Source organism: Calidris pugnax, unplaced genomic scaffold (assembly GCF_001431845.1).
Source record: "Calidris pugnax isolate Ruff unplaced genomic scaffold, ASM143184v1 scaffold27, whole genome shotgun sequence".
NCBI classification, from domain to species: Eukaryota; Metazoa; Chordata; class Aves; order Charadriiformes; family Scolopacidae; genus Calidris; species Calidris pugnax.
Genome location: NW_015090893.1, coordinates 9,143,893 through 9,169,532, shown reverse-complemented (window position 1 = coordinate 9,169,532; position 25,640 = coordinate 9,143,893). Strand labels below are relative to the sequence as shown.

At 56.0% G+C, this 25,640-nt stretch overlaps 3 protein-coding genes across 9 annotated transcripts in view; 1 reads left to right on the top strand and 2 right to left on the bottom strand.

Annotated features, from left to right (window-relative positions):
* The window catches only part of UNC5A (unc-5 netrin receptor A), a 5,218-nt gene extending 3,048 nt beyond the window's left edge, over positions 1-2,170 (top strand). For both annotated transcript variants that reach the window (XM_014947799.1, XM_014947798.1), the window contains 6 exons: positions 52-220; positions 320-553; positions 688-837; positions 926-1,090; positions 1,172-1,350; positions 1,555-2,170. In XM_014947799.1, coding sequence (XP_014803285.1) covers positions 52-220; positions 320-553; positions 688-837; positions 926-1,090; positions 1,172-1,350; positions 1,555-1,720 — 1,063 coding nt within the window. In that variant the 3' untranslated portion in view covers positions 1,721-2,170. The remainder of the gene's footprint in view (positions 1-51; positions 221-319; positions 554-687; positions 838-925; positions 1,091-1,171; positions 1,351-1,554) is intronic.
* Positions 2,171-2,324: 154 nt separating this feature from the next.
* Positions 2,325-7,781, bottom strand: HK3 (hexokinase 3 (white cell)). The gene is made up of 19 exons (XM_014948130.1): positions 7,686-7,781; positions 7,098-7,152; positions 6,858-7,020; positions 6,384-6,532; positions 6,135-6,254; positions 5,940-6,035; positions 5,755-5,854; positions 5,486-5,669; positions 5,153-5,308; positions 4,809-5,042; positions 4,421-4,725; positions 4,203-4,342; positions 3,939-4,058; positions 3,756-3,851; positions 3,527-3,626; positions 3,216-3,399; positions 2,983-3,138; positions 2,572-2,805; positions 2,325-2,460 (listed from the first exon to the last, which is right to left on the bottom strand). Exons 1-19 carry the CDS (start codon positions 7,727-7,729, stop codon positions 2,325-2,327), a joined length of 2,772 nt encoding a protein of 923 aa, XP_014803616.1. The 5' UTR covers positions 7,730-7,781.
* A 707-nt stretch (positions 7,782-8,488) lies between these two features.
* The window catches only part of UIMC1 (ubiquitin interaction motif containing 1), a 36,137-nt gene continuing 18,985 nt past the window's right edge, over positions 8,489-25,640 (bottom strand). For 2 of the 6 annotated variants that reach the window (XM_014948131.1, XM_014948132.1), the window contains exons 6-12: positions 23,535-23,623; positions 22,529-22,608; positions 19,089-19,257; positions 13,398-13,476; positions 11,743-11,863; positions 10,034-10,097; positions 8,489-8,999 (exon numbers count right to left, since the gene is read on the bottom strand). In XM_014948131.1, coding sequence (XP_014803617.1) covers positions 8,743-8,999; positions 10,034-10,097; positions 11,743-11,863; positions 13,398-13,476; positions 19,089-19,257; positions 22,529-22,608; positions 23,535-23,623 — 859 coding nt within the window. In that variant the 3' untranslated portion in view covers positions 8,489-8,742. Of the gene's footprint in view, positions 9,000-10,033; positions 10,098-11,742; positions 11,864-13,389; positions 13,477-19,088; positions 19,258-22,528; positions 22,609-23,534; positions 23,624-25,640 lie in introns of all 6 variants that reach the window. The other 4 variants (XM_014948133.1, XM_014948134.1, XM_014948135.1 and 1 more) reach the window with 4 other exon arrangements.

Genomic DNA, 25,640 nt, shown 5'->3' with positions numbered 1-25,640 from the left:
GGGGGGGGGGGGGGGGTTGGCCCTGCTCAGCTGCCCCCATCGCTGCCCCAGGCTGCCCCTCGCCGGCTGCCAGACGCTGCTGAGCCCCATCGTCAGCTGTGGCCCCCCCGGCGTCCTCCTCACCCGCCCTGCCATCCTGGCCATGGGTCACTGCGTGGAGGCCAGCGCTGAGAACTGGAGCATCCGGCTGAAGAAGCAGTCGTGCGAGGGCACGTGGGAGGTGAGTGCCTGCCGGGGGTGGGAGGGGAGAGGCTGTAGGGGTTCGGGGTTGTAGGGGGGATGCTCGTGTCCGGGGTGCATCTCTGCCTGGGTGCCGCAGGACGTGCTGCAGCTGGGCGCCGAGCCGTGCACGGAGCTGTACTACTGCCAGCTGGAAGCGCAGGCTTGTTACGTCTTCACGGAGCAGCTGGGGCGCTTCGCCCTGGTGGGGGAGTCCCTCAGCATGGCGGCCTCCAAGCGCCTCAAGCTGGTCCTGTTCGCGCCGGCCGCCTGCCCCTCGCTGGAGTACAACATCCGCGTCTACTGCCTCAGCGACACCCAGGACGTCCTCAAGGTATGCTGAGGGGGGGGGGGTCCCCATGCAACCAACACCCCCACCCTGATCCCAGCTCAGGGTGGCACCGCGTAGGCAGGGCTGGGCTCCCAGAGTACAGCAGGCTCCTGCCCGACCGCTGCCTGTGCCATCAGGAGGTGATCCAGCTGGAGAAGCAGCTGGGTGGGCAGCTGATCGGAGCCCCTCGGGTGCTGCACTTCAAGGACAGCTACCACAACCTGCGCCTCTCCATCCACGACATGCCCAGCTCCCTCTGGAAGAGCAAGCTCCTCGCCAGCTACCAGGTGAAGAGCCTGGACGGTGGGTGGGGATGGGGATGGGGATGGATGTCCCTGCCACCCTGACTCTCTCCACCCCATCACCCCACCGCAGGAGATCCCTTTCTACCACATCTGGAGCGGGCTGCAGCCCTTCCTGCATTGCACCTTCACCCTGGAGCGCCTGAGCCCCAGCACCTGCGAGCTGGCCTGCAAGATCTGGGTCTGGCAGGTGGAGGGCGATGGGCAGAGCTTCACCGTCAACTTCAACATCGCTAAGGTGAGGGCAGGGCCGTGGTGGGGTCCCAGGGGTGACCCCAGGATGAGTTCACATCCTCACCCCCCCTGTGCTCTCCCCTAGGACACGAGGTTTTCGGACTGGCTGGTCCCCGACAGCGAGGTGGGTGCCCCGGCCCTGGTGGGACCCAGTGCCTTCAAGATCCCCTTCCTCATCCGCCAGAAGATCATCAGCAGCCTGGACCCACCAGGCACCCGGGGAGCCGACTGGAGGACACTGGCCCAGAAGCTCAACCTCGACAGGTGGGAGGATGGGGACAGGAATGGGGTGGCATGTGGGGTGGGGACTCGGGGCTTCTGTCCTCATCCTGCACCTTTGGATGGAGGCTGGCATGCTGTGGGACCCTGGGAGTGGGATGGTGCCCAAGGTGAGACCGACACGGGGCTGGTCTCAGGGTGTGGAGCCATCCCTGTGCCCTGACGTGGTCCTTCTCTTGTCCCCCCCAGCCATCTCAGCTTCTTTGCCTCGAAGCCCAGCCCCACGGCCATGATCCTCAACCTGTGGGAAGCACGGCACTTCCCCAATGGCAACCTCTCACAGCTGGCCGCCGCCGTGGCCGAGGTGGGCAAGCAGGACGGTGCCCTCTTTGCCGTCTCCGAGGCCGAGTGCTGAGTGTGGCGGTGGGGGGGGGACTCCAACCCCATTCCCAGGGGACTGCCGCCATGGGGCAGGGGTGGGCCCCGGCCGGCCCCCGGGCCCCCGCTGCCCCACAGCCCACAGGGAGGGCTGCCCAGCCCCCTTGCAAGAGAGGGATGCCCGTGCCCCACGGCGGCCGGGCCCCCCTGGCGCGGCGGTGGCTGGGCTCAGCCTGGCCCTGGGGGTCCCGCAGCCCTATGGCGGGGGGTGCGGGGGGGCGCTGGGTGTGCGTCGTGCGTGCGGTGCCGTCGTGCTGTCTGCGTGTGGGGCCAGGCGGCCCCGGGCCCCGTGCCGTGTTGTGTAAAGACCGTTTTTTTAATTCTGTATTAAGTGCATTCAAGTATTTACACTTGGCCTTATGTACATAGCGGTGCCGCGGGCGGGGGGTCTGCCGGACGTGAATGTAAATAAATTCGATATATATTGCTACGTGGGGCTGTGCCCGGCCGTGCGCTGCCCACCCCCCTCACCCTCCCCCCCAGCAACACACACACCCCACCCCATTTTCCCACCCCAGGAGTCGGAGGTGCGGAGCAGAGCATTTTATTGGGGTGATGGCAGGGGGAGCGGGTGGCTGCCCCTAGGACTCAGCCCCACGGACAGCCACGGCTGCCACAAGGGCAGCCCCTTTCCCCGAGCCATCCTCCGACGGCAGGAAGGTGACGACGCAGTTGGGCGCCAGGTCCTGCAGCGTCTGCTGGAGGTGCTGGGAGAAGCTGGGGCAAACGGGAGAGGAGGGTGAGGGGCTGGTGGCCCAGGCACCCCATGGCTCCCCCCATAAGGGCATGGGTCCCTGGTGGGTGCCTGCCACCCCCTGCCCCACTCACCATGGGTGCATCTTATACAAGGTGCCATCCACGCCCACGGTGACAGCCAGCTGGCCCAGCCCCCGGTTCTCCCGCATCTTCTCCACCACGGCGGCCAGGCCGGCGGCGCAGAGCTGGGCCGCCCGCAGGGACACGGTCTGGCACACCTCCCGCACCAGCGAACACTCCTCGAAGTTGGCCTGGAGCCCCAGGTCCCACAGGATGGCCTGTACCTTCGTCAGGGCCAGCCCATCGCTGCCCCGGACCAGGGACACAGTTAGCACCACCCTCCCCATCATCCTCGCCATCCCGCAGGCTGGAGGTGGCATCACCCTGCACGTGCCTTAGCAAGGTTGTATGGCCCCCTCCTGGGGCTCTGGCTTCACTCCCTCCACCCCAGGCTAAGGGAAGCCACTGGAGCCCAGCACTCACATCTCAATGGTGGAGAGGAACTTGGTCTTGAAGATGTCCCTGTTCTGGAGTGTGGGGCAGGTCTTGTCCTGGAACAGGATGCTTTTCTCCACCAGCGCCAGTAGGATATGGCGTACGATCTCACCCAGGTACATGCCACTGATGAGTTTCTCAAACCTGCCCCAGGCACAGCCTTAGCCAGGCACAGCCGCCCCCGGCCCCGGTCCCCTCCCCACCCCAGGGCCCTTGCCCACCTCTGCTTGCCCGGGTTGATTGTTTTCTCATCCACCATCTGGTCAAATTCGGTGAAGAGGTGATCCAGGCAGCCGTTGTCCCCGAAGGCCCCCCACTCCATGTTGATGCACATGCGGCCCTGCTCCCCCTCCACTGTGCCCACATTCTGCATCTCCTCCATGTAGCAGGCATTGGTCCCTGTCCCTGTGGGCCCCACGCTGGTGTCACCTCCACCACAGCCCTGGTAGAGCCTGGCAACCCTACAGCCATGCTGGGCAGGCTGGGGGGGTTGGTGAGGGAATGGGAGACTCCTGGGAGAGGTGGCCCTCACCCACGATGAGGCCAATTTCACATTTGGGGTCATCATAGCCACAGGACATCATGGTTCCCACCGTGTCGTTGACCACAGCCACCACCTTCAGTGCTAAGTACTGCCAAACAGGAGACAGGGACACGTGCAGCTTAGGGGCACCCAGCCAACTCCTGGAGCTGGTGCCGCTTGGGTGCAGGGTGGTACCCAGGAGATGGGGGACAAGTACCACCCCCCAGCCCTTCTCTACCTGTTTGCGCTGGGCAGCCTCCTGCAGCAGCTGGACCACATCCTTCCCCACACAGTCTGAGGCGCTGAAGCCCTTGGTCCAGTTCAGCAGCACTGCCTGCAAGAGAGGCAGGAGCAGGGGCTGGGCAACCACCTCACACCCCAGGGCCCTCCCCATCCCCTTGGGGCCGGAGTTGCCCCCCACCTTATCCAGGCCCAGCTGCTTGCAGGGGAAGGAGAAGGTGAAGCCGAGCGGCAGGACCTGCCCCTTCAGGTCCTGCCTCATCTGGAAGTCCATGATACAGTCAACGATGTGGTCGAAGAGCTGCAGAGAGCAACCACAGACTCAGGGGCAACGCCGTGGGGGTCTCCCAGCCCCCTCCCAGGTCCATAGGCAGTGAGGGGAGGGGGGAGGTGGGTAGTTCCCACCCGCTTATTCCATCACTCGACCACAGGTCCTCAGCCTCACCGCCTCGCCGGTGCCCTGCATGATGTTGGTTGGGATGACGTAGATCTGGCTGGCTATTTGGATGCTTTTCTCTGCCACACGTACCACCAGCACCCGGAAATTGGTCCCCCCCAGGTCCAATGCCAGGAATTCACCTTGCTCTGCAAGGAGCCAGCACAGGGGGCATCAGCAGTGCCACGGCCTCCCCGGCACCCCCTTCCCCAGCCCCCGGCCCTCACCGGTGCCATCGGGTGTGCCACGGACGTAGGTGGGCAGCATACGGACGGAGGCACTGGCATTGGTCTCCTGGCCCAACCCTAGGTCCATCTCCTGCCTCATCAGTGCCTGGACACGCTCCAGGTCGGCGCGGGTGAGCCGCAGCGGGGCCAGCAGCTGGTTCACCTCTCGGCGCTGGTCCGTCAGGCGCAAAGCCACCGCTGTCACCATCGCTGCCCCCCGCCCGGTCCCATCCTCCGAGAGCTTGAAGTTGATCAGGCACTCGGGGGCCAGCAGCCCTGTCACGGTGTGCAGGATCTCCTTAAACCTGCCAGAGGAAGGTGGCGGGGCTGGACGTGAGGCATCCCACTGAGGTGGGACTTCCCCCGGGAGCCCCGTGTCCATCCTCACCTCCCTTGGGGCTGGTACAATTCACCATCCACTGCCACGTTGATCATCAACCGCTCCAGCCCCCGGCTCTGGCGTATGAGGCTGAGGATGGCGGCCAGGCCGGCAGCGCAGAGGGCGGCAGCGCGGCTCAGCACCGCCCGGCAGACCTGCTGCACCCGGCAGCAATCCCGCTCGCTCGGCCGCAGCCCCAGAGCCTCCAGCGTCGTCCTTGCCTTGGTCATGCCTTCCTCAGAGCTGCAAAGGAGAGCGCAGCACTGACTTAACAGGGCCACCGGTTCACAGCTGGGGGCACCCACCCCCTCCTCTCATCCGCAGCAGCTCCTGGTTCCCAAGAGGGGACTCACCTGATGATCTCCAACACTTGCTGGGTCGTGAGCACACCCTTGGTTCCCAGGACGGTGACATTGCTCCCAATGAAGAGCGCTTTCTCTGCAGCCAGGGCGATCAGCGCATGCCGGACAACATCCCCCAGGTACAGGCTGCCCACCAGCTTCTCAAACCTGCGTGCAGCCCAAGCAGGGATCAATCACCCCCCTACCCCCGCAGCGCTCCTCAGCCTTTTGAGAGCACCCAAGAACATCACAGGGGTCCATGTGCTCCTGTTAGTGGGGCCTGGCATGCTCCAGGATGGAAGGGGAGCCCCAGGGGACCCTGCCCTCGCTGCGAGGTGGGAGCACCTCTTCACCCCAGGGTTGGAGGATTCCTCGTCCACATGCTGGTCGTAGGGGGTCAGGATGTCATCCAAGGCGCCATCGTCCCCAAAGCAGCCCCACTCAGTGTTGACACACATCCGCCCACTGGTCTCCTCCACTGTCTGCACGTACTGTACGTCAGCCATGAAGCAGCTGTTGGTGCCCTTGTCTGCAGGGAGCGATGGGGGTTAGCACCAGCACAGCCCCCCGCCCCAGTACCCACCACCCTGGGGTGCGGGATGCCCGTTGCTCACCCACGATCAAGGCAACCTCACAGGGTGTCTCCCTCGTGCTGCAGGTCATCATGGTGCCCACAGTGTCATTCATCAGGGCAACAACTTCTACTTGAGAGAGCTGGCCGGGGGGCAAAGCAAGAGCATCATCAGCCCCTTCACAGGGGCAGCCCCCAGCCAGGCCAACCCACCCCACGTTCCCCCACCTCCTGCTTGTTGATGGCCGACTGCAGCAACTGCACAACGTCCTTCCCCTCCACGTCACTGCAGCTGAAGCCCTTGGACCAGGAGATGAGTTCAGCCTGTGGAAAGCACGTGGCCGAGCTGTTGGTCCCTGCCACCAGGCCAGCTGGTGATGTGCTACGGAGGAGGCAGCCATGGGGCAGGGTTGTCCCACTCACCTTGTCCAGCCGTGTCTGCCTGCAGCTGAAGGGGAAGACGAAGCCCAAGGGGAGATGATTTTTGGAGTGGCACTCATCACCCAGAAACTGGCGCACGCATTGTGCAATGAAGTCAAAGAGCTGCAGGGGTGTCAAAGGCACAGCCAGGGTGACTGGTTGCTCCCTCTCACCCAGCACCAGGCTGCGGGAGGCAGCTCGGAATCCCAAGCAGCCCAGCAGCAGCCACCCTCTGCCATGGCCTCCTCGTACCGCCTCCCCCGTGCCCTGCATGAGGTCCTCTGGCATGTCAAAGGTGTGGTCCGACAGTTCGGGGCTGTAGTTTCCGTCACCCATGAGGGTCATCAATAGGGTCCGGACATGGCTCTGGCGCAGCTCCACCACCAGCACATTGCCATTCTCTACAGGGAAGCAGAGGTGGTGTCAGGCAGAGACCTGTCCCATGGCAGATCCCCCAGATCTGCACCTCACCCTGTTCCAGGAACAGTCACCCACCCACGGGAGAGGCTCTTGAGAGCCTGAGACCACCACAGGGGCCAGGGGACCCAGCTCCTGGCCTCTACCCCCGCACCGGGGACTGGCAGAGGCAGCACAAGGGCAGCTTATGGACCCCATAACTGGCCAGAGACTGGTGTACCCCAACCCAGCACCCCCAGGGCCATGTCCAGCGAGGCATGCAGGGCTGCAGGTAGCAGAGCAGCCCGCCCCCAGGCTGTGCTGTCCTACCCGTGCCGTTGGGTGTGGAGCAGATGTAGGTGGGCAGCATTTTCACGGTGGCCTGTGCATGTGTCTGGCGGTTCAGCCCCTTGTTCATGGCCAGCATCATGCGGGCCTTGACCATCTGCAGCGATTCCAGCGGGATGGTGAGCGCCAACAGGACTCGTTGTACCTGGGGATGGCTCGTTAGGGGAGGTCTGAAAGGTAGGGGATGCCTTTCGCTGCGTGCGGGGCAGGGACGGGCCTTACCGGTGTGCAGGCAGGACCATCGCTCCGCTCGCCCGGCTGAAGGCCCATGGGGGACCTGCGTGGAGGGAGGTGGCATGTCACCTGCTGAGCCCCAGCCCACCGGAGGACAGAGCAGAGGCCTGACTAGGCCTGAGCACACAAGGGGGCCTGTCCCCGGGTTCTGCCTCCCACCTCCCCTCGGCCGCGGTCTCAACAGCATCGTCACTTGGCAGTGTCCTTCCACTGCAATCGCGACCCGGGAACCGGGGGTAGAGGGGACACCTGTGCCCCACGACGGTGAAGATGCCCAAGCCGTCCTCGGGGGCCACAGGAGAAGGGAGATGCCCCTGCCTCACCCTGCCCGCCTCTCCCTTCCACCTGCAAGAGGCAGAAGGCTGGTCTCTCCTCTGCCCGGGGAGATGTAACACCCGGAGGGTTGGGCAAGGCGAGCCTGCTCAGCCCCATCCCCGGCCTCCACCCCACGCCTAACTCCACTCGGCCGTCGCCCCTCACGGGCTCGGGGTCTTTCAGCCCCTCTCATCCCGGCCCAGACCCCGCCGGGGTAGGGTGTCCGACCTGGGGAGGGTGGGGCTCGCCCCCTCACCGTACCGGTCGGGATAGCGCCTGGAGCCGCGGCGCTGGGGGCTGGCCATGGCTGCGGGGCCGGTGATGGGGCCGGTGATGGGGCCGGTGATGGCGCCGGGGCGGGGGAGGAGGAGGGGGGGGTGGTGGTGGTTAAACGCCACCGTTGCTAAGGACGCTGCCGTTACCCCGGCAACAGAAACAGCGCCCCCGCCCTGCCATTGGCTGACCCGCCGCGCCGCCGGCCCCGCCTCGACCAATGGGCGGTGCCCCCGCCGGAGGGGCCGGGCAGCAGCGCCCCGCTCCCCCCTCAGCGCTTTTACATTTGGAGGCCGAATTTTAATTAGCTCGTGCCATTAATTCAGCCACACAGTGATGAGCGCTCTCCATAAACCCCCCGTAAGCAGGGGGAAGGTGCCCACAGGGATCCCCACGGCTCAGCCCTGACGCTCCGACCTGCCTTCGCTGCCACCACGGGGAGCGGGCACAGGGCGGCAGAGCCTGGGCACCCAGGGAGGACACCAAGGACGCGGGGACACAGCAGGGGACACAGCAGTGGCGGCTCCAGCGGTCTCCGCATCCTCCGGCTGTCAGCTGGCACCAAGGTGCCCTCCACAGCTCCCAGCCGGGAAAGGCAGGGATGTGCCGCTTCACGGAACATCAAGCGCCGCAGCCCCCCTACCCCGGGGGGGACCCCGAGCTCACACCCCCCCCAGAGCCCGAGGACAGGCCTCAGGGAGTGTGATTTTGGACGCACCGTCTGCCGTTTCCTCCTCTCCTCCCTCCAGCGCCTCCCATTCCCCAGAGAAAGACAGCACAGCTCCTCCGTGTTGCTGTAGTTTCATAAAAAGATACATAAATATATTTCCATTTCTTTAACAGAGAGCAAAGCTGCACAGGCACCTATAAAACACACAGTCACTCTCCCCACCCGGTGCTCCCTGCACGGATCGTATAAAACATACAAAAGGAGGGTGGGAGAAGAAGGCTGCGGGTGAAGCAGGGGTACGGTGCCGCACAGACCCTCGTCAGGGCATGGGGGACACATCATCGGGGCTGGGGGGGGCCACCCCCACCGCTGGCCTCAGACCTTGCGCCTTCTCCGGCGGCAGCCTTTGGTCTGCTGCTGGCTGCCCAGGCGAAGAGCCGCGTGGGGCTCCAAGTCCACCACGCAGTCCGGGGCTTCCGAGAAGGAGACACCAGGTTCCACAGGGGAGATGTCGAAAGGAAGGTGCCGAAGGAAGCTGGGGCTGTCTGCCGCCGGCCCCCCGGCTCTGCGTGAGAGCACAGGGGGGGACTGTTGGTCTCCTAATCCAGCGAGAGGTCCCCTTGCATCAGCATCTGAAACGAGAGCGCACACGTCAGCCCTGCCTGGCCACCCTCCCTCGGGACCAGCGGACAGAATCACTGAATCACATGGGGTTGGAAGGGACCTGGAGATCATCTAGTCCAACCCCCTGCCAGAGCAGGTCCACCCAGAGCAGGTTGCAAAGGAACGTGTCCAGGTGGGTTTGGAATGTCTCCAGAGAAGGAGACTCCACCACCTCCCTGGGCAGCCTCTTCCAAGGCTCTGCCACCCTCAAAGTGAAAAAGTTCCTCCTCATGTTTAGATGGAACTTCTTATATCCAAATTTGTGCCCAACTCTTCTTGTCCTGTCCCTGGGCACCACTGAAAAAAGACTGCCCCATCCTCTTGACACCCACCCTTTGCATATTTATTAGCATTGATCAGATCTCCCCTCAGCCTTCTCTTCTCCAGACTAAAAAAAGACCCAAGTCCCTCAGTCTTTCCTCATAAGGGAGATGCTCCAGGCCCCTCATCATCTTCGTAGCCCTCTGCTGTACCCTCTCCCTGTCCTTCTTGAACTGGGAAGCCCAGAACTGGACACAGTGCTCCAGATGGGGCCTCACCAGGGTGGAGTAGAGTGGCAGGACAACCTCCCTCGACCTGCTGGTCACACTCGTCTTGATGTACCCCAGGATGCCATTGGCCTTCTTGGCCACAAGGGCACATTGCTGGCTCATGGTCATCCTATTGTCCACCAGGACTCCCAGGTCTTTCTCCTCAGAGGTGCTCTCTAGCAAGTCAACCCCCAACCTGTACTGGTACAAGGGGTTATTTCTCCCTAGGTACAGTACCCTATGCTTGCCTTTATTGCATTTCATCCAGTTCCTCTCTGCCCACAGGCAGGGATGTGTGCTGCCAGCTGGGGGATGGCAACCACCAGCCAAGCCCACAGTCTCCTGCTCCGGTCAGGAAGAACAGGCCCCTTCAAGGGGAATTTGCTGTCCCAGCAGAGCCCAGGACAGCAAGGGGAAAGCTGGGAAAGGGCAGCTTTGGCCCAGCCAGGCAGGCACAGAAAGCAGCTTCCCACCTGCAGACTTGCTCTCCGAGAGCTCCAGCATCCTGAGGAGTCCCCTCTCCTGCCTTCCAACGTCCTGCCAAGGAGAGGAGAACCATCGTCACAGCGATGCCTCGAGGGAACCCCATAGCCAGGGCGGCCCCTTGGCCCCATATTCCCCCATCCCACGGGGTCAGGCTGTGCACAAGAGGAATACTGCATTCCCAGGGCCTCCAGCTGAGCATGGCCAGTGGCAGGAAGGGCACTGGGCTGTGTCCAGCCTCACTGGTGCCTGAGCAGAGGCAGGTGAGAGCAGCTAATAAAGCAGATCCCGGTAAGGATGGAGGCCAGGGTGCAGGAAGCCATCCCCAAGCCCAGCCGGTGAGCTCAGGGCTACAACAGAGAAATGTGGGCACCAGGGGCTCTGCCACATCCCCCAGCACTGTGCAGGGCAAGGCCCGTCCTGCTCCAGCTGCCTGGAAGACCACTTGGGTTGGCTGCTTTGAGCCTTGCTGGCCCAGCAAAGTCCCCTCTCCTGGCTGCTCCCAGCCCCAAGAACTGCTCTAGAGGGCACTGACATCCCAACTGTGGGGTTGGAGCTGCAAAGCACCCCAAAATGTGCCTTGGCACAAAACTGCAAGCCCACCAGTGCCACTAGGAAGCTTTGCAATGGCCCAACCCATGCCCAGGCATGACCTGAGCTGCCGCCTCGGCACAAGGCGGAGCCAGAGGAAACACAGAGCCTTGCTGAGCCATCCCAAAAGACTGCCCAGCTCCAGCACCTTTCCCCCATGCTCTGTGCCCATGCCTGCATGCCCAACCCCACACACCAGTCAGCTGTGGGGCGCAGGGACAGTCAAGCAGTCCCCATGGAGCCGGTCACATGCAGGAGCAGCCGTGCCCTGCGGTACTCTGAACCACACAGCGCTTGGCTGTATCCCAGCCAAAATCATCAACCAGAAATCTCATCATTTGCATCTGAATCCCCAAAGGGTTGAGGCCTGTGATGGATTTAAGGGATTATAGGAAACTAAGACATCATGTTGCATCTTCATGCTGAGAATCACATTTCTGAGCGCAGGCAAATCCGCAGCACTAGGGCATTGCCCGCAGTAACCAGCGGGAAGGCCCGGAAGGACCCTCTCTGAGCTCCCCCAAGACCACCGTGAGCAGGACACGGCACAGTGGGGGCCAACACCTGGCGAGAGACTGAGCCAGTTGCCACCCACGCTCCTGCCTCCCACCTCCCCTAGCAAGGCACGTTCCCCATGCCCAGCACACCTCCACCACACTCGCTCCCCCACATTTCTCCGGGGATGCTGTGGTTTGCTCCCGGAACGCAGCAGTTCTCCCCGCTCCGTCTCTGAAGCCTTCCCCATGGGAAAGGGCTTGTGGATAAGAGTCAGATACACTTGTCACCCTAACACTGCCCTCCACTCCATCTATATTCAGCCGAGGAAGCCTGCAGGACTGTCTGGCAGCGGGACAGCCCTGGCTGCCTGCCTGCTGGAGAGGTTACTGGCAGCTCCGCTGGATTAGCTCACCCCTGGGACCGGTCCATGCTCTCGCAGAGCCACACGGGAGGGAGGGCAACGAGTTCTCTGGCCACGGTAGCCCACAGGGGCGGGCAATCCTACACCAGGTCGGTTCATCCCGTCAACCAGGGAAAACTGCTCCTGCTGCCAACCCAGCCCCAAACCCAGTGCAAAGCAAAGGAGATGGTGTGCAGGGTTGCCCCTCACCTTGGTGCTTCGCAGCCTCCTGGTTCCCTGAGCTTGCCTAGCAGCCTGAAGGCAGCTGTCCACGTGCCTCTGATACTGCAGCAGTGGCACCAGTGACTTACAGAGGTAGCACTTCTCACACCTGCCAGGCAGCAAAGGACAGAGCACTGCATTAGGAATGGCCCTGCATCGGGCTCCCAGCCACTGACGATGGCTTTTCCTCCTCCAGGCCATGCCACAGAGAAGACACATCACCAGATCGGGTCTCGCTCAGTGGGGTCAGGCCGGCACCAATTGCAAAGACTGAGTGATTATCGGTTTTCCCTGCCTGTTCCCCCGTATCCTGCTGCTGCAGCAGTGGGACGGTAATCAAATCTGCTCATCTAACTATCTCAAACACCGCTGATTTCTCCCCAGACATAAAGCACCCTGTCAAAATCCACAGAAATGAAGTGCGAGGGCTTTGCAAAGGGGAGTTAAATTCTGCCTGAAAAGCAAACCAAGTGTGTTAAATCAGAAAGACATTTTACCAGGGCTGGATGAACCTGTCTGACTAGTAAATCAAGTCTTTCTCTGCACTGTCTCCATTTTATATCATGGCATGTTGGGAGAGGAATGCAGAGCACACGCTCCTGCTGGGGGGCTGGCACAGCGTGTTCCTCAAACCCCCTCATTTGTGTAGATGTCCAGGCTCACACAGGACGACTGAGTGTGCTTGGGAGGAAAATTATCCTGGGTGAAAGGAGATGAAGGTCAGATGTGGATTTACACAGCTACACTCGCTTCCACACCAGCTCTTGGCTGGGACTGAACCGTGCAGAAGAGGGCACTGGTTCTTCAGGAGGGTGGCATCCACCCAGGGAGCTATTCGGGAATGGACCATCTCCAAGGAGATATGAGCCCCCAGGGACCAGCCCAAGCAGCATTGTGTTCAGTTTGATAAGCAGTACTCTCCTAGTAAAACTCACCCCAGGCTCTAAAATGCATATGGAGAGCCCCCATCGAGCAAAACTCTGCAGCACTTTTCCCATATTTTCTTTCCAGTCAGTGCTGATTACCCAGATAATGTGTCTAAACAGAAGCTGTCCTCTCTATAATTAGCCTAATTCCATTAGTGATGTTGCCATCCACTGTTTGTAACAGCAAAATTGCTTCCATAGCAGGGATTTTACTGTCAGATCCTCTCTTATGATGCTTTGTGTGGGTGGCAGGAGGAGGGGCTGCATGGGAAGAGATTAAACAAAGCCACTGCTATTCTGAAAGTCTAATTTAATTAAGAATATCACTACAGGTGCCATGTTGACAGCCTCCCTGTCCTAGCCTCTTCTTTTCCCAGGGTTACCAAGCTCAAATCCCCCATTAGAAACCGGCTGAGTTAGCACCATTTTAGCTACAGCTCCCCCCACAGCGGCCAGAGACCACGCATCTCTGACCCATCATGGATCGGGCTGAAAGGAAATTAGCGCAAAAATAAACAATCTGAGAACAGCAAATTCCTCTTGTTGCAGTGCTGGCTATATTTATACTGAAGCAAGAGGAACTAAGAGCAGGCAATTTTTTAGGGAAGCGTTGCTATAAGCCCAACAGCCAGCATTTATACAGGAATCGAGACATCCACAGGCAAGGTAGAACAGAAGCAGAGAAACAATCTTGGAGGAGCAAGCATACCTACTTACTTGTCAATGTCTAAGGATGTTGGGCCACTTTCACCACTGGCAGCTTTACTTCTTGCCTCTCTCTGACGCCGGGTGAGCACTGGAGAAAAAAAAACCAGAAAGGGTTACCTGCCATCTGCCCCAAAAGCATCCCCACACCACCTTCAAATGCAACAAGTTTCAATCGCTTCCACTCAAGGCTGCAGCAGAAGCGATGGTAAAGGCAAAGAAATACAGGACTGGGTCGGGCAGGGTCTTCTTTCCTGCAGAAGAGGTAGCTGGGCAAATTCTCCTTCATTCTGGGGGGATACTGAAGAAGTTACATTCTCCAGACTCAGGAGCCAGCTAACCATTTCACACTGTAACTTGTCTTCTGCTAGAAACAGCTGGATCAACATTATGCAGTTTACAGTCATTTTAAAGCTGACGCGCCGCAGCGCAACAGCCTGGGAGCAGAGTGACACAGCTGCTCGGGCAGCACAGCTCCGCTCCCTGCCAGAACAGGCCCCCGTGCCGGCTGCAGGGGAGGGAGTGAGGGGCCGGCCAGCTCAGGGGGGTACCAGCAAGCTCCGGGGGCAGGAGAGCCGAGGAGGGGGTGTGAGGAGGCACCAGCCCTTCTGCAGATGTGGTAGGAAGAGTGAGCCTCGCCGGGGAGGGACACAGCTCCCGCTGGAAAGGGGAGGTTACAATGATTAGCCTACACTCGCTGATTTTTCCCATGCGAACCGGGGGTGAGCTGAATCGTTGTCCACACGCAGCTGTGGGGCCTCTGGATGAAGGTCTCTACCAGGGCTGAGCATCAGTGGGTGCTGCTCTCCAGCAGCAGCAGGGAAGGGCCAGCTCTGACACACGTGGGTGGCCAGCAAGACCCCGGCTGACCAACGCGTTGATGATGGGTCCAACGATTTCTGTTCCTTCAGCAAGCCCCAGCAGCCTTTCCCACCAAACCTGCAGGGAGCATGTCGGAGCGTTGCCTCTTTCAGTCAAATTCCTCCCAGAGTATTCCTGTTGACGTGCCACCAGCAAAGATCCTCGGGGAACATACCAAATAGCTTAGCTTGCTTCACCAGGGACGTTCAAGACTCCGGTTCCAAAACAGATGTCACAGTAAGCGCTCTTGGGCAAGTTGGCTAAGGGGACAACGCAGGGAGCTATTTTACAGCCCAATAATGATGATTCCTGTGCTCTTTTTAAGAGAAAGGCCTGAATCCAAGGTACAGGCACGAGAAACCTGTTATTGTTGGCACATCATCTGCGACAACAAAAAGGACACACAAAATTTTGTGCAGAACAAAGGCAATCCTTCAGAGTTTTAGCAAACCCTAATTTTCAGAGCATTAGGCAACCCCAGTATCTACCCACGATGCTGACACAACATGGCTTTTCCCTTAGTAGCAACCACCGATCTGCAGCCATGACCAGCAAAGGCACTGCGAGGTGCTCAGAGCTGTTGGGGCTGATTGGAGACATCCATGCTGAAGAAACAAGCTGGAGCGGTTCCTAGGACGGGGGTATTGTCTCGTAGGCGATGACTGATACCAACAGCTCATTTCTCACAGGCACCGACGCGGATGTCTCTCTTTAACTTAGCCTGGCCCAGATTCGAAGTGGCAGCCCAACGAGGAGGACCAACAACCACGGCCACCCCCCAGGGCCATCCAGCCTCCCAACAGCCCAACTAACACGTGCGTTTGACAGCGTGGTGAAAGCTGCTCTCCAAATCAGCTTGCACTCGTTAATATTCCTTTAACACCGTCTCGGGAGCCTCGTGCACCAGCTCAGGTGTTAATCAGTTCTATTTTCTTCCAAAAGCAGTGAACACATCTGGCATAATGGGCCCATTAGAGATGTCTGGGACCAGCTCTGCAGCTGCCCAGGGGAAGACCCCCAGCTGTGCTGCTGGAAGCAGAGGCACAGGAGAGAGAACAGGGCCAGCCGTGCGACACGCACAGCCAGGCAGAGCAGAGCCAGCCTCCCCTCTTCACATCTTCCTAAATGCCAGTGAGGCATGATCCCTGCCAAAACACGCTGGCTGCCTGCAGGAAGGGGGGTTCAGGACTTGGGAAAACACTTGCCGTGGGGAAAATCCCTACCACAGAGCAGTGCTGACCTGCTGTGTGATGAGAGCCTCGTAACATTCCCAGATGTGATGCTCTTCGCTGGGTCAAACACACTCTGTAGCCTGAGAATGACCTTTTTTTCTAGCTCGGCATTTCTTCTGCTTCACAAGTCATCTTTGGCCTGCTTGGCTCCAGCTCACATCCTGGGGAAGAGGAGCAAACCCTCCCCAGCACGGCCCCGCTATCAGCATGCCCACCCTGGGCACCTCCTGGGGCTGCCGGCTGAGGTTGGCAGATGGAGCTGCGAAGCCATAATCACCAAGCTCCTCACCTCGCTGCACGACCCACCTGGGGTTTGCTGCACCACCTTCCTCCCCGTTCCTGCTATTTTTTTTGTGCAGGATCCTATTAGTGGCAGGCTCGCCAGCCCCCTGTCCTTTATCAGAAGTGACAAAGCTTTCTTCCGCACCCATTCTGTTACTCGTGCTGCTGTATCAAGTACCACTTCTATTCATGTCAGGAGCTTTTTAGCAGCACCAGCGCCGCCGCTGAAGATTGACAGCTGCATCAGGTTGCACTCAAGGCTTTGGGAGGAAGGGATGTACCAAATCCTCATTTTCCTGGCTCGCTTGGGAACTGAGAGGTTGCGAGCGTGTAGATAGAGGGCAACAAGAATAGAGTGTGTCCCAAAGCTCAAGATGACTCGCTGTTGCTCAGTGCCAGCCAAGACTCGCTCCCAGACTGAGACCAGTGGATTCCTGTGCTGGCAGCAGCAGCAGGCGATGGACACGGTGACTCCAGCCGAGAGCCTCTCTCACACAAGCCAGACCTTCAGCCAAGTGCACGAAGGAAGAGGGAGCTGGCAGAGCACTTCCATGGCTCCACTCGTTCACTTGGAATTAACACCAGTCAGTGAGCTGGAAACTCGGGACCTGAACCTTCCCCAGCCCGGTACAGCAGCTAACACAACAGCAGGCTCTTCTTTCTTATTTACTCAGACCACGGGGAAATGGAAATTTACGATCAGATTTTCACAGTGCCCAGGTATGTGGTGGTCTGGGCACCCAACCATGTACATACGTAGAGGAAGGAACCATAACTCATCTTGCCCAGCTAACTCATTTGAAAACCTGTCCTTAAATATCAGCTGGACTGAGCTGACCTCCTGAACACAACAGTGAAAGACTTTTGTGCATGATTACAACAGGGAAAAAGAGAAGTAAAACCAGCAAGAACCCATGCCTTTGTAATTTTAAAACGAAAAACACTGACAGCTATAATCTGCAGGACTGCTTAATCTGCAATTCTAGATACATCAGGAGAAAATCCAATTAATAAGTCCAAAGACAGACCAGGAACCCCTGACCTGCTGCAGCAAAAGAAAACTAAAGCCATCTTTCTCCTAACAGATCGAGACATGGCTTAGAGGGCAGAACTTTGATTTTCTCTCACACAAGGCTGTTGCTGTGCTCTCGAGGAAGCCAGCAGCCAGCCAAGAGCACACAGCGCTGCAGCAGTAGAGAACAGCTTCTGGACCCACACAGGAGTTGGCATTTGCTTCAGAAGACAATTCTCCCACCTCTTTTTTTCCTCCCCACGCATTAACTTTACCCATGGATTTTGTGCTAGTGTTGGATGCCAAGGTAACAGCCCTGGAAATGGAGTCCTTTTGTACCTGCACAGCTGTGCCAGGCTACTCTGGCCTCTGCTCTGAGCTAAACATCATCCCTGCCTAATTACCCCAAAACCCCACTGACCAGCCCATCAGCTGATGGGTGATTGGTGCCTTTGTACAGCTGCTGGGAGCTGGGACCAGGTGCCCCAGAGGCCACAGACCCAGCTGGGGGACAGGATCCTGCCCCACAGAGCTGCTATTCCTAGTCCAGGAAGCCTGTGGTCCTGCAAAGAGTCTTGGTGCAAACAACACAGGCATCACAGGCTTGTGGCTAATAACACCAGGTGTCTACAGGGAAAATACTAGAATAACTGGCAACAGAAAGTACAAATTACTATGATTTTGCCCCAAAATCCATTCCTCTGCTTAGAGCCATTATTGTAGACCAAAATCTCTTTTATTCCAGGCTAGTTTTCTTACGGGGGGATTGTTCTGAACAAGCCAGAACAGCAGAGTAGCAATTCCAAAATAACTACCCTTACACACATCCCCAAGGAGACCAGTCTGGAAGCGGAGTGGAGAGGCCAGCCTTGAACTCTGTCCTGCTGAAAGCCAACACCAAAGGAAAGAACAAATTCCCTCGAACTGCCAAAGAATTCAAAGCCTTTCCCTGATCACAGTCAGGATTCCCCAGGATCAATGGAGATACTCACAGTCCTGCCACACCGGGGACCCGATTACCACAGGGTCGAAGACATTCCTGCTAAAAGGCATACTAAAAATTCTGCTCTGTTTTGTAGCACGGGTAAGATCTTTATCAGTGCTGAGGATGGGAGAGGAACTGTGATAATCTGTGACTTGCCCAAGCTGAACACTTTGCAATTAGTAGCTGGTTTGTGCCTGCAGAGAGAACTCCCCGCCGAAATTCAGCAGCAAAGCAGCATCAGCTGCTGCTCTGGATCCTGTTATCTTGACAGGACCCATGTCATACCCCCAAAGATTTAGTATAACAGGGACCTTGTATTTTAAAACTACATCAACTTTGCATTAAGATTACATGGTGAAACTTCCTCCTGCTAGAGGAATGCACAAGTTACAGTTCTTGTACTAGCTCCAATTTGCTCAAATTGCTTAAACTTCATAGATTTAGGTTGCATTTAATAACCCAGTATGTAACTGAAAATTATATATTCACAACCTGAAAAGTTAATCTTATTACAAGCTACTACTTTGATATTACCTGACATTGTGCTAACACAGACTTTACATTTCAAGCAGCAGCTAAAACATAACTTATTGAATACGCTGATAACCAAACGGTGTATTTGTTCACTTAAGCTCTACAAAGGTTGGCTACAGAAAACTGATAGGGAGAAGACTGCAAAGAGGATTAATACGGGCATTCTGATCGTGCTTCTATGCCTCACTCTTCACATGAAGGAGAAAGTCCAAGCTCCCAGATCGATAGCTATCATTTTGCAATTTTAGAGGAACAAGAGGGAAACTTTTCTGCAATCTCTTGCAGCTGAACAAGCCATTTTTGCACATACAAATGTCAGACTCGTGGCAGAGAGCAGGCCGTGCCTGAGTGGTACAGAACATTCTCCCTTCTTGAGAGCCCTGAAGGGTGCTTGCCCGCGTGGCTCAGGAGCCTGCCATTTTCCACCACTGGCACATCCTCTGCAGGTCCTCAACAAAGCACACAATGGAAGTGTCTTACGAGCACTGCCTGAAGCATCCAAGGCTAGATCCTGGGGTAATATTCGGCTCACACACTTTCCAAGAGACAAATAATGAGATGAGCTACAGAGTCGATCAAAGAGAAGATGTCTCTGGGCAGGAGGTGCTGAGAACACAGGAACCTCTAATAACACTCTCCTGGTCAGCTCAGAGATGGAACAAGGCAGAAGGAACAAACCTCCCTACACGCCACGCACCAAATATTCTGAGAGGAACAAGACTGCAGCACCTGATGGCAAATAAGGGGGAAGGGGACAAGCACAAAGAGCAAACACACAGGAGCAGAGCTTTGCAGACCTGGACTGTCCTCAGCAGCCGCCTCTCCCACGATGCCGTTGCAGTACATGGCATGCAGCTCGATCTCTGTTGCTGGAAATCCTTGGTCACACAGCGGGCACGACACACGGTCAGCAGCTACAGGACTGCACTCAGACACAGTCCTGCCAGCACCTTCATCTCCACCAGCCTAAGGAAGAATAGGAAAAAAAATAGCCAGACAGTTAATTGTGCTCTTTCTCTTTTTCTGCTAGGTGTGGAGCTCCGTGCTGCCTGGTAGCTACTCACCCTCCCATAGACTCAGTTTTTCTTGGAAAGTTTTATTCTCCCTTCATCACATACTGGTCAGAAAGAACACCACTGGCTGACTAAACTGTGCAGCACTAATAACTAATTCTTCTTCCAAAGGCAACATGTCCTGCTGAATCATGGTGAAACCTCCCTGCACAACTGTGCACACCATTTAAGGCAAACATCACCTGTATTACCACGGGAAAAAGGCAAAGCTTCCATTAATCAGGAAAGCTCAGAAGCGAAACTGATGGAAAATTCATGGGGCAAAGCAAGAGTTCAACACCTGACTTGTGCTCATCAGTTTCTGGACATGATCCATGCTCCACAGGCAGCACTATCTGAGAATACAGCCTCCCCCAGGATGAAAGGATGCTGCACTCTTAGGGAGTCCGGACAGATCACTGGGAAGCTCCTCCTCTCTAGAGGAGGTGGCTGGAGCAGTCAGAGGGGACACAGATCAAGGAGAGAGGCAACACTGGTAAAAATCCATGTCACACAAAATTACTAGCAGTGGCTTTTCACCAGGGCAAAATGTCACAGCCCTTGTTTGTTCTCTGGGTGCCATTATCACTTACCGATGCTCTCTTTTTGCATTGGTTACACAGCTGCAAAGGTGCTCCATACCCACCCGCAGACATACAGCCTGCTCCCGATGCTATTGATGTTCCCAAGGCACAGCAGAGACCTGCCATCTCGCTCACAACTAAATCTCTGCCTCGTCAGCCTTGCTACAAGATTTCTCCACATTTAAGAACCCTCCCCACCCTATGATGATCAAAAAAAAAAAGTTATTTAAATATTAACCACGTAGAAGAAACCTATAGGAAAATAATCTAGGAGAGTTTTCTGTTCTTAAGGCTAAGCAGTGACATGTAGACACTATGCAGCAAAATTGCCGTCTGCTTCCCTCCAACGGTATAATTTCAGGGAAGCAGTAATTGGGGTCAGCCAAGATGCTCAGCGCCACTGGAGCACTTTGTCGTTTTACTCGATTTATTACTTGCTTTTCCAAGTGAGGGTCTGATCCTGATTTTTATGTCCTAAAGGGAAGGAGGGTGCTTTCTTGAGTCAGAGGAGCTATGCAAAAAATTGCAGGACTGGGCCTTCCACTGAGTGTCTGACTCAAAAAATGCATTTCTCCCAGACACCGGCTGAAAAACTCTAGCACCGAGCCCCAGGAACACCTCTCTCATTTCCAGAGAGGCTCTCTGCCCTGGATTTCTGCAGAGGAGTTGCCACGAGAGTTCCTCCAGCCAAACACAGGCTGCTGAAGTACACTTAGAGCATTAGCACTCGTACCCTGCCCTCACATCTCAGTGTCACCGCATCTTGCGAAGCCCTCACCATGGGGCGTCACACAGAGGAGCCGTAAAAAACAAGATGTGTCAAATATGAATGATCAGATCAAACCTGCGTTATCCCAGTCAGACAACAGACACACAAAATATGATGGGAAAAGCAGCAGGCACTGCTCCTTCTAGCTGCCATTTGTAAAGCTATCTTAGGAGAGCATCAATTCCGCACACCCTGCCCGCCTACATTTGGTGGTAAATTACTAATTTTAAATGGAAATGCAACATTCTGTAACAAAAGACACCACAGTCCCAAAGCTGCTTGCACAAAACCTTGCTGTAAGAGTCTGGAAAACCTCAACTGCAGAACCAGTCACCCCTGTCAGAGGCACAGACTGTTGCTTCTCCTCTTTAGCAGAGGAAATTGCCTACAAGACATAGTACTTGCAGCCAACAGCCAGCCAAGAGCAATGCTAGAGGCTCAGCTCAACATGAAGACTCCTGTGTCCTGGCTCAGCATCTGCTCGAAGAAGCCGGTCCCAGCGGTCCGTGCTCGCTTCACGCTAACCGCTGATGCACACAGTAGCTGTTTCTGCTGTCTCCAGACCGGCACCCGCTGCCAGCAATGATGCTGTCGAGCAATCCCTAGGAAGCGCCCCCGCACAGGTCCCCAAGGCTCTGCCCATCACCTCGTGCCATCTGGGCAGAGGCGGGAGACCTGGGGCACCCCCTGCAAAGCACAAGGGACAGGGCAGCGTCCTGGTCACTGCCAAACGACTCACAAAGGTGCTGCGGTGGCTGCGGCTGCCCGGCTGGGCACAGGACCGCTGCCTCTCCCTGCTGCAGCCTCTAATTGACTGCGCCGTGCTTGGAGATACCTGCAGAATGAAAGGCACACCAGAGCAGAAGCCGGTTTATTAAGAGGCCTGTGACAATGAGACATCGGAGCTGCAGACGCGCTGTACAAGCTGCAGACTCCCAGAATGAGCTTTCCACAAATGAATCCTCTCGTCAAGAGCTGTACGATTCTGTATTCATGTACCCTGCCAGAGGAGTACTTGGCAACCCCTTTGATATCACTCTCTAAATTAATAGACAAAGGGAGTTTTATCAGAAGCAGGAACTGAAGTCAGATGTCGGTACAGCGACAGCTGCAAAGCAATCGCTTCGCAGGTGTGACAACAGGGGGAAAGGAGCCGCACAGCAGCGCACATCTGCACCGGGAGGTAAGAGGATGGCCCTGCCGCTGACTTACTACTGCTATTAACTATTGCTGCACAGAAACCAAGACTCCCAGGCTCAGGTCACTCTGCTCAGACTGCAAACCACCCACCAGCCCTCAACACTTCCATGTCATCTTTATACCAGCCCAGCCTCTGGGTGAGCCTCTCCTCTTGGAGATGGTGCGTGGAGAACAAAAACCAAAGTTCAGAGGACTGTTAACAGGGAAAAGTGTCACACAACACGAGTGACTGAGGTTTACTAGGACTCCCCTCACAGCTGCTGGGGTCCCTCTGCGTCACCGACCGTCACAGCACTACACCTCCGAGCCTGGGCAAGCAACACCACTGCCACCCACACTCATGACATCCTCCAGCACAGCAGTGCGTGTGGCATAAAAGAATGAACTGGAATTGATAACAACTCTCCAGCTACAGGATTGAAAGGCTCCAGGAGCAGCTGCACGCAGCCCCCAGCCAAAAGGGACTGGAGTTATGAAGCAGTGAAGAAAAAGGGACCTGTTTGTGAGGATCCCAATAGCAGAAACCCAAGCTCCGAGGTAGCCAAGGGGAAATGCTGTCACAGCCGAGCTGAACCAAGGTCTGGAGGGCAGGACTGGAAACAGAACCCTTCCCCAACTTCAGGCTCTTTTACCTGCATAGGTGCATCTCTGCTGGCCGAGCACAGCTCTTCTCTCTCCGCCTCAACAGCTTCCAGCGGACTCGGCTGGGTCTCTGCAGAAAAACATCTCCATGTCAACACAGGTTTGCAGCCCCCAAACTATCTCCTCACTCCTTAGCCCATTTCTTAACAGCGTTTTCACAGTTTCAAAACATTTTTTAGTCTTGCCACAAATCTTATCAGACAATGTGCAACAACACAGCCGGATGAGGGGTTAAAAGTCACAGCACAGTGGTGTGAGGACAAAGCCACTGCAGCTTTGCGGCTTCATGCGGAGTGAGACTAGACACAGGGAAAGCGCGTGGGACACTTGCTGGGATAGAGACAAAGCAAGAATAGAGCTCTCTCTCTTGCATGGAGACAAACAGAGCTCCCGTTCTGTGGTCTGCCTCGCAGTTGCACCTTCTTTAGACCTCCACGTCTTCCTTAGCAACAAAATATGCCTCCGAGCACCACCATGACCTCTCTCCCTACAGCTGCTCCTGAACAGGAGTGGTCTCTTCATTAATTTTCTCACTTAAAACCCTTGACTGGAAAATCTCAAACATGGTAGGAGAGACCAAGGAAGGAAAACCTTTTGGTCCCAAACATGTTTAATTAACGCAAGACAAAAATTAATACAGCTCTCATGCTTTACACGTATCTTGACACCGAAAAATCTGAAAATTTCTTGATTGCATTGAAGAGACCACTCCTGACACCTTGTTTTGAGTGATCCCTCTGGACTAATATACGTCCTGGTGTCTCTTCAGCAGCAAGTCCCCAGCAATCTCTGGTAACACAACAGTCTTAGAGGAAACAGGTCCAAAACCAGGGAATCAAATTAAATTACTTCTTTTAACTTCAGCACTGACAAACAGAGCTGGGACAGAAATCTCATTTTGTTCAACTAACTTGAAAGTTCTCTTCTTTTCTCTGAATTTTATGGGTGTGTGCAAAATTCAGTGCAAAATTCAGAAGACTCTGAAGTGCCTCTTACCTGGGCAAACAGAGATCTCTTCTTCAGCAGAGTTTTCAGTGCCAGTATCTGGGCTCCTTTTACTGCCAAGCGGGGCCAACACCGAGATGCTGTTCAAAATATAAATGTAATATAAATTTCCAATCCAATAGGTGTGACAGCACACACCCGCCTGTCTCACGCAGTTCAGAACAGCAGACAATGCTGTAATTTCCAAGTGGTCAATATCTGATGGCCAGAAATTACCAAGATAACAGCAAAATATGGGTATAAAATGCCAACCTAAGTAAAAAACACCAAGGAGAACATTTTTCTTATAGAAGGCCTTGACAAAAAGGCACAAAGGGTCAACTATCTCATGTGAGGGGAGCAAAAATACCTGCTCACAACTGTGGGACTCTCCTGATTCTTTCTACTCTTGGATTACTGTCTGTCTTCCATCCGGGGAAGGAACTCCTCAGAGAGGAGAGACACAGACTTGCTCTATCCCACGTTACCCTCTCCCTCCTCATGCTGCTAATTTTCCTCCTCCTCCCTGCACGCGGCAGACACAAGCAGTGCAGATGCAGCTCAAGGCAAGGCTTCCCTGCAGCAAAGTCCTAACAGCATTAGCACAGCGGTTCCTCCAAGCAGCAACGGGTACTGCTCCTCTCATTTTGACCTCTTCCTTTCGTGTTTGGTGTTTTTTTATTTCCCCTGCCCCCCCCCCCCCCCACTGCAGAGTGTCTTTCCGAAAGAGGCAGGCATTGCTGAGTAAGTCTGGCACCCATGCTGACACGCTCCGCGCATTGCGTGGCTTTCTGATTAGTCTGATCAAGTATGCAAGAACACACTTTAAAAACATGAATCCCCACATTGACAAACAGAAGATTTATTAAGCTCAACCACAGGCCTTAGAGAGGAGAGAACAGCCACTGCTGATTTATGATAAATAACAAAATTCTGATAGGAAATCACAAGTGGCTTTTCTCTCTAAATAAAGCATCTCAAAGCATTTGTTATGAATCCAGGCTGAGCGTGTTTTACTCTGTGTCTAACATCAGGGCTCACTTCAAAAGAACTCACACAAAACAACTTGCTATGACATTTATAAAAATGGGCTAATCAATTTGAAGTCAAACCACATTTCTTGCTACACCAACTATCTCCTGGTAACAAAGCCTATAATCATTTATTAAAACCCCAATCTACCGTGCTCCTCACAAAGTGTAAAACAATCAGGCAGAGGGGCCCGCAGAAAGCAAAGCAGCTTCTTCTCACCACTGATGCTTCCTAAACTGCTTCGCTACCTCCAGACAGCCCAGAGCCGTGATTCCCCATTAAGTGCTGCCGAGGCCAGCCGGCCGGGGTGCCCGAGCCTCACCCGGGAGAGAGGACTGCGCTTGGCAAATTACCAGGAGCCAGATGGCAACACTTAATGTGCACAAAACTGCAAAGACCGCAGCCATTTCTTGCCTTGCTGCAGATGTTCCAGCTGCTTGAGGAGGGGCCGCAGCACCCAGATGCGTCCCGGCCCCGAGGGGGACAGCCAGGAGCTCTGGGAGGGCTTGGAGAACATCCCAAACTAACCCCCATCAGGTCCACCGAAGGAAAGAGGTCCTGTTCTTTTCATATTCAGCCCTGGCCCCATCTGCCTTACGCAGGCGGGAGGCCAACGCCGCAGAGCACACACCTCGGTGCCTTCTACACCAACACACAGGCTCAGACTTGAGCTGTCACAGACCCATCAGCCTTGGAGCCACGGGTTCCTCCTGCTCCCCAAGGCGAGCTTTAAGCTTGTTAGAAAGGTGCAAGGAAGAGGGATTTTCATACTCTGCATATTGATATTAACTGCTCAAGCCAAATGCTGTTAGATCAGAGGGAAATTGGCAGTTTTTTTCCAAAGGAGGTTTAAATTATAAAACCCAGCAAATTAAAAACATGACATTATCTGCCCTCTCTTGTAACTTGTTCCTTGAATCCTCTCCCGTTTGCCCTTCTTCTCCCAGAGCCTCTGCTGCAGAATTGCATCCCACAGGAAGGAGAAGGAAAAAAAAAAAAAAAAAAGGAAAAAAGGAGAAAAAAAAAAAGGAAAAAAAAAAAAAAACCCAAGGCACCCCTTTGCCCCTGGCCCGGCATCCCAACCCC

Excerpts from the sequence above, each read along its gene's own strand:
- HK3 (XM_014948130.1), bottom strand. The coding sequence starts at position 7,729 with ATGGCCAGCCCCCAGCGCCGCGGCTCCAGGCGCTATCCCGACCG. Across the intron at positions 4,343-4,420 it reads TGGCACACCCGATGGCACCG|AGCAAGGTGAATTCCTGGCA; the intron begins GTGAGGGCCGGG and ends GGCTCCTTGCAG. Across the intron at positions 3,852-3,938 it reads AGCAGCTGGGCCTGGATAAG|GCAGTGCTGCTGAACTGGAC; the intron begins GTGGGGGGCAAC and ends CCTCTCTTGCAG.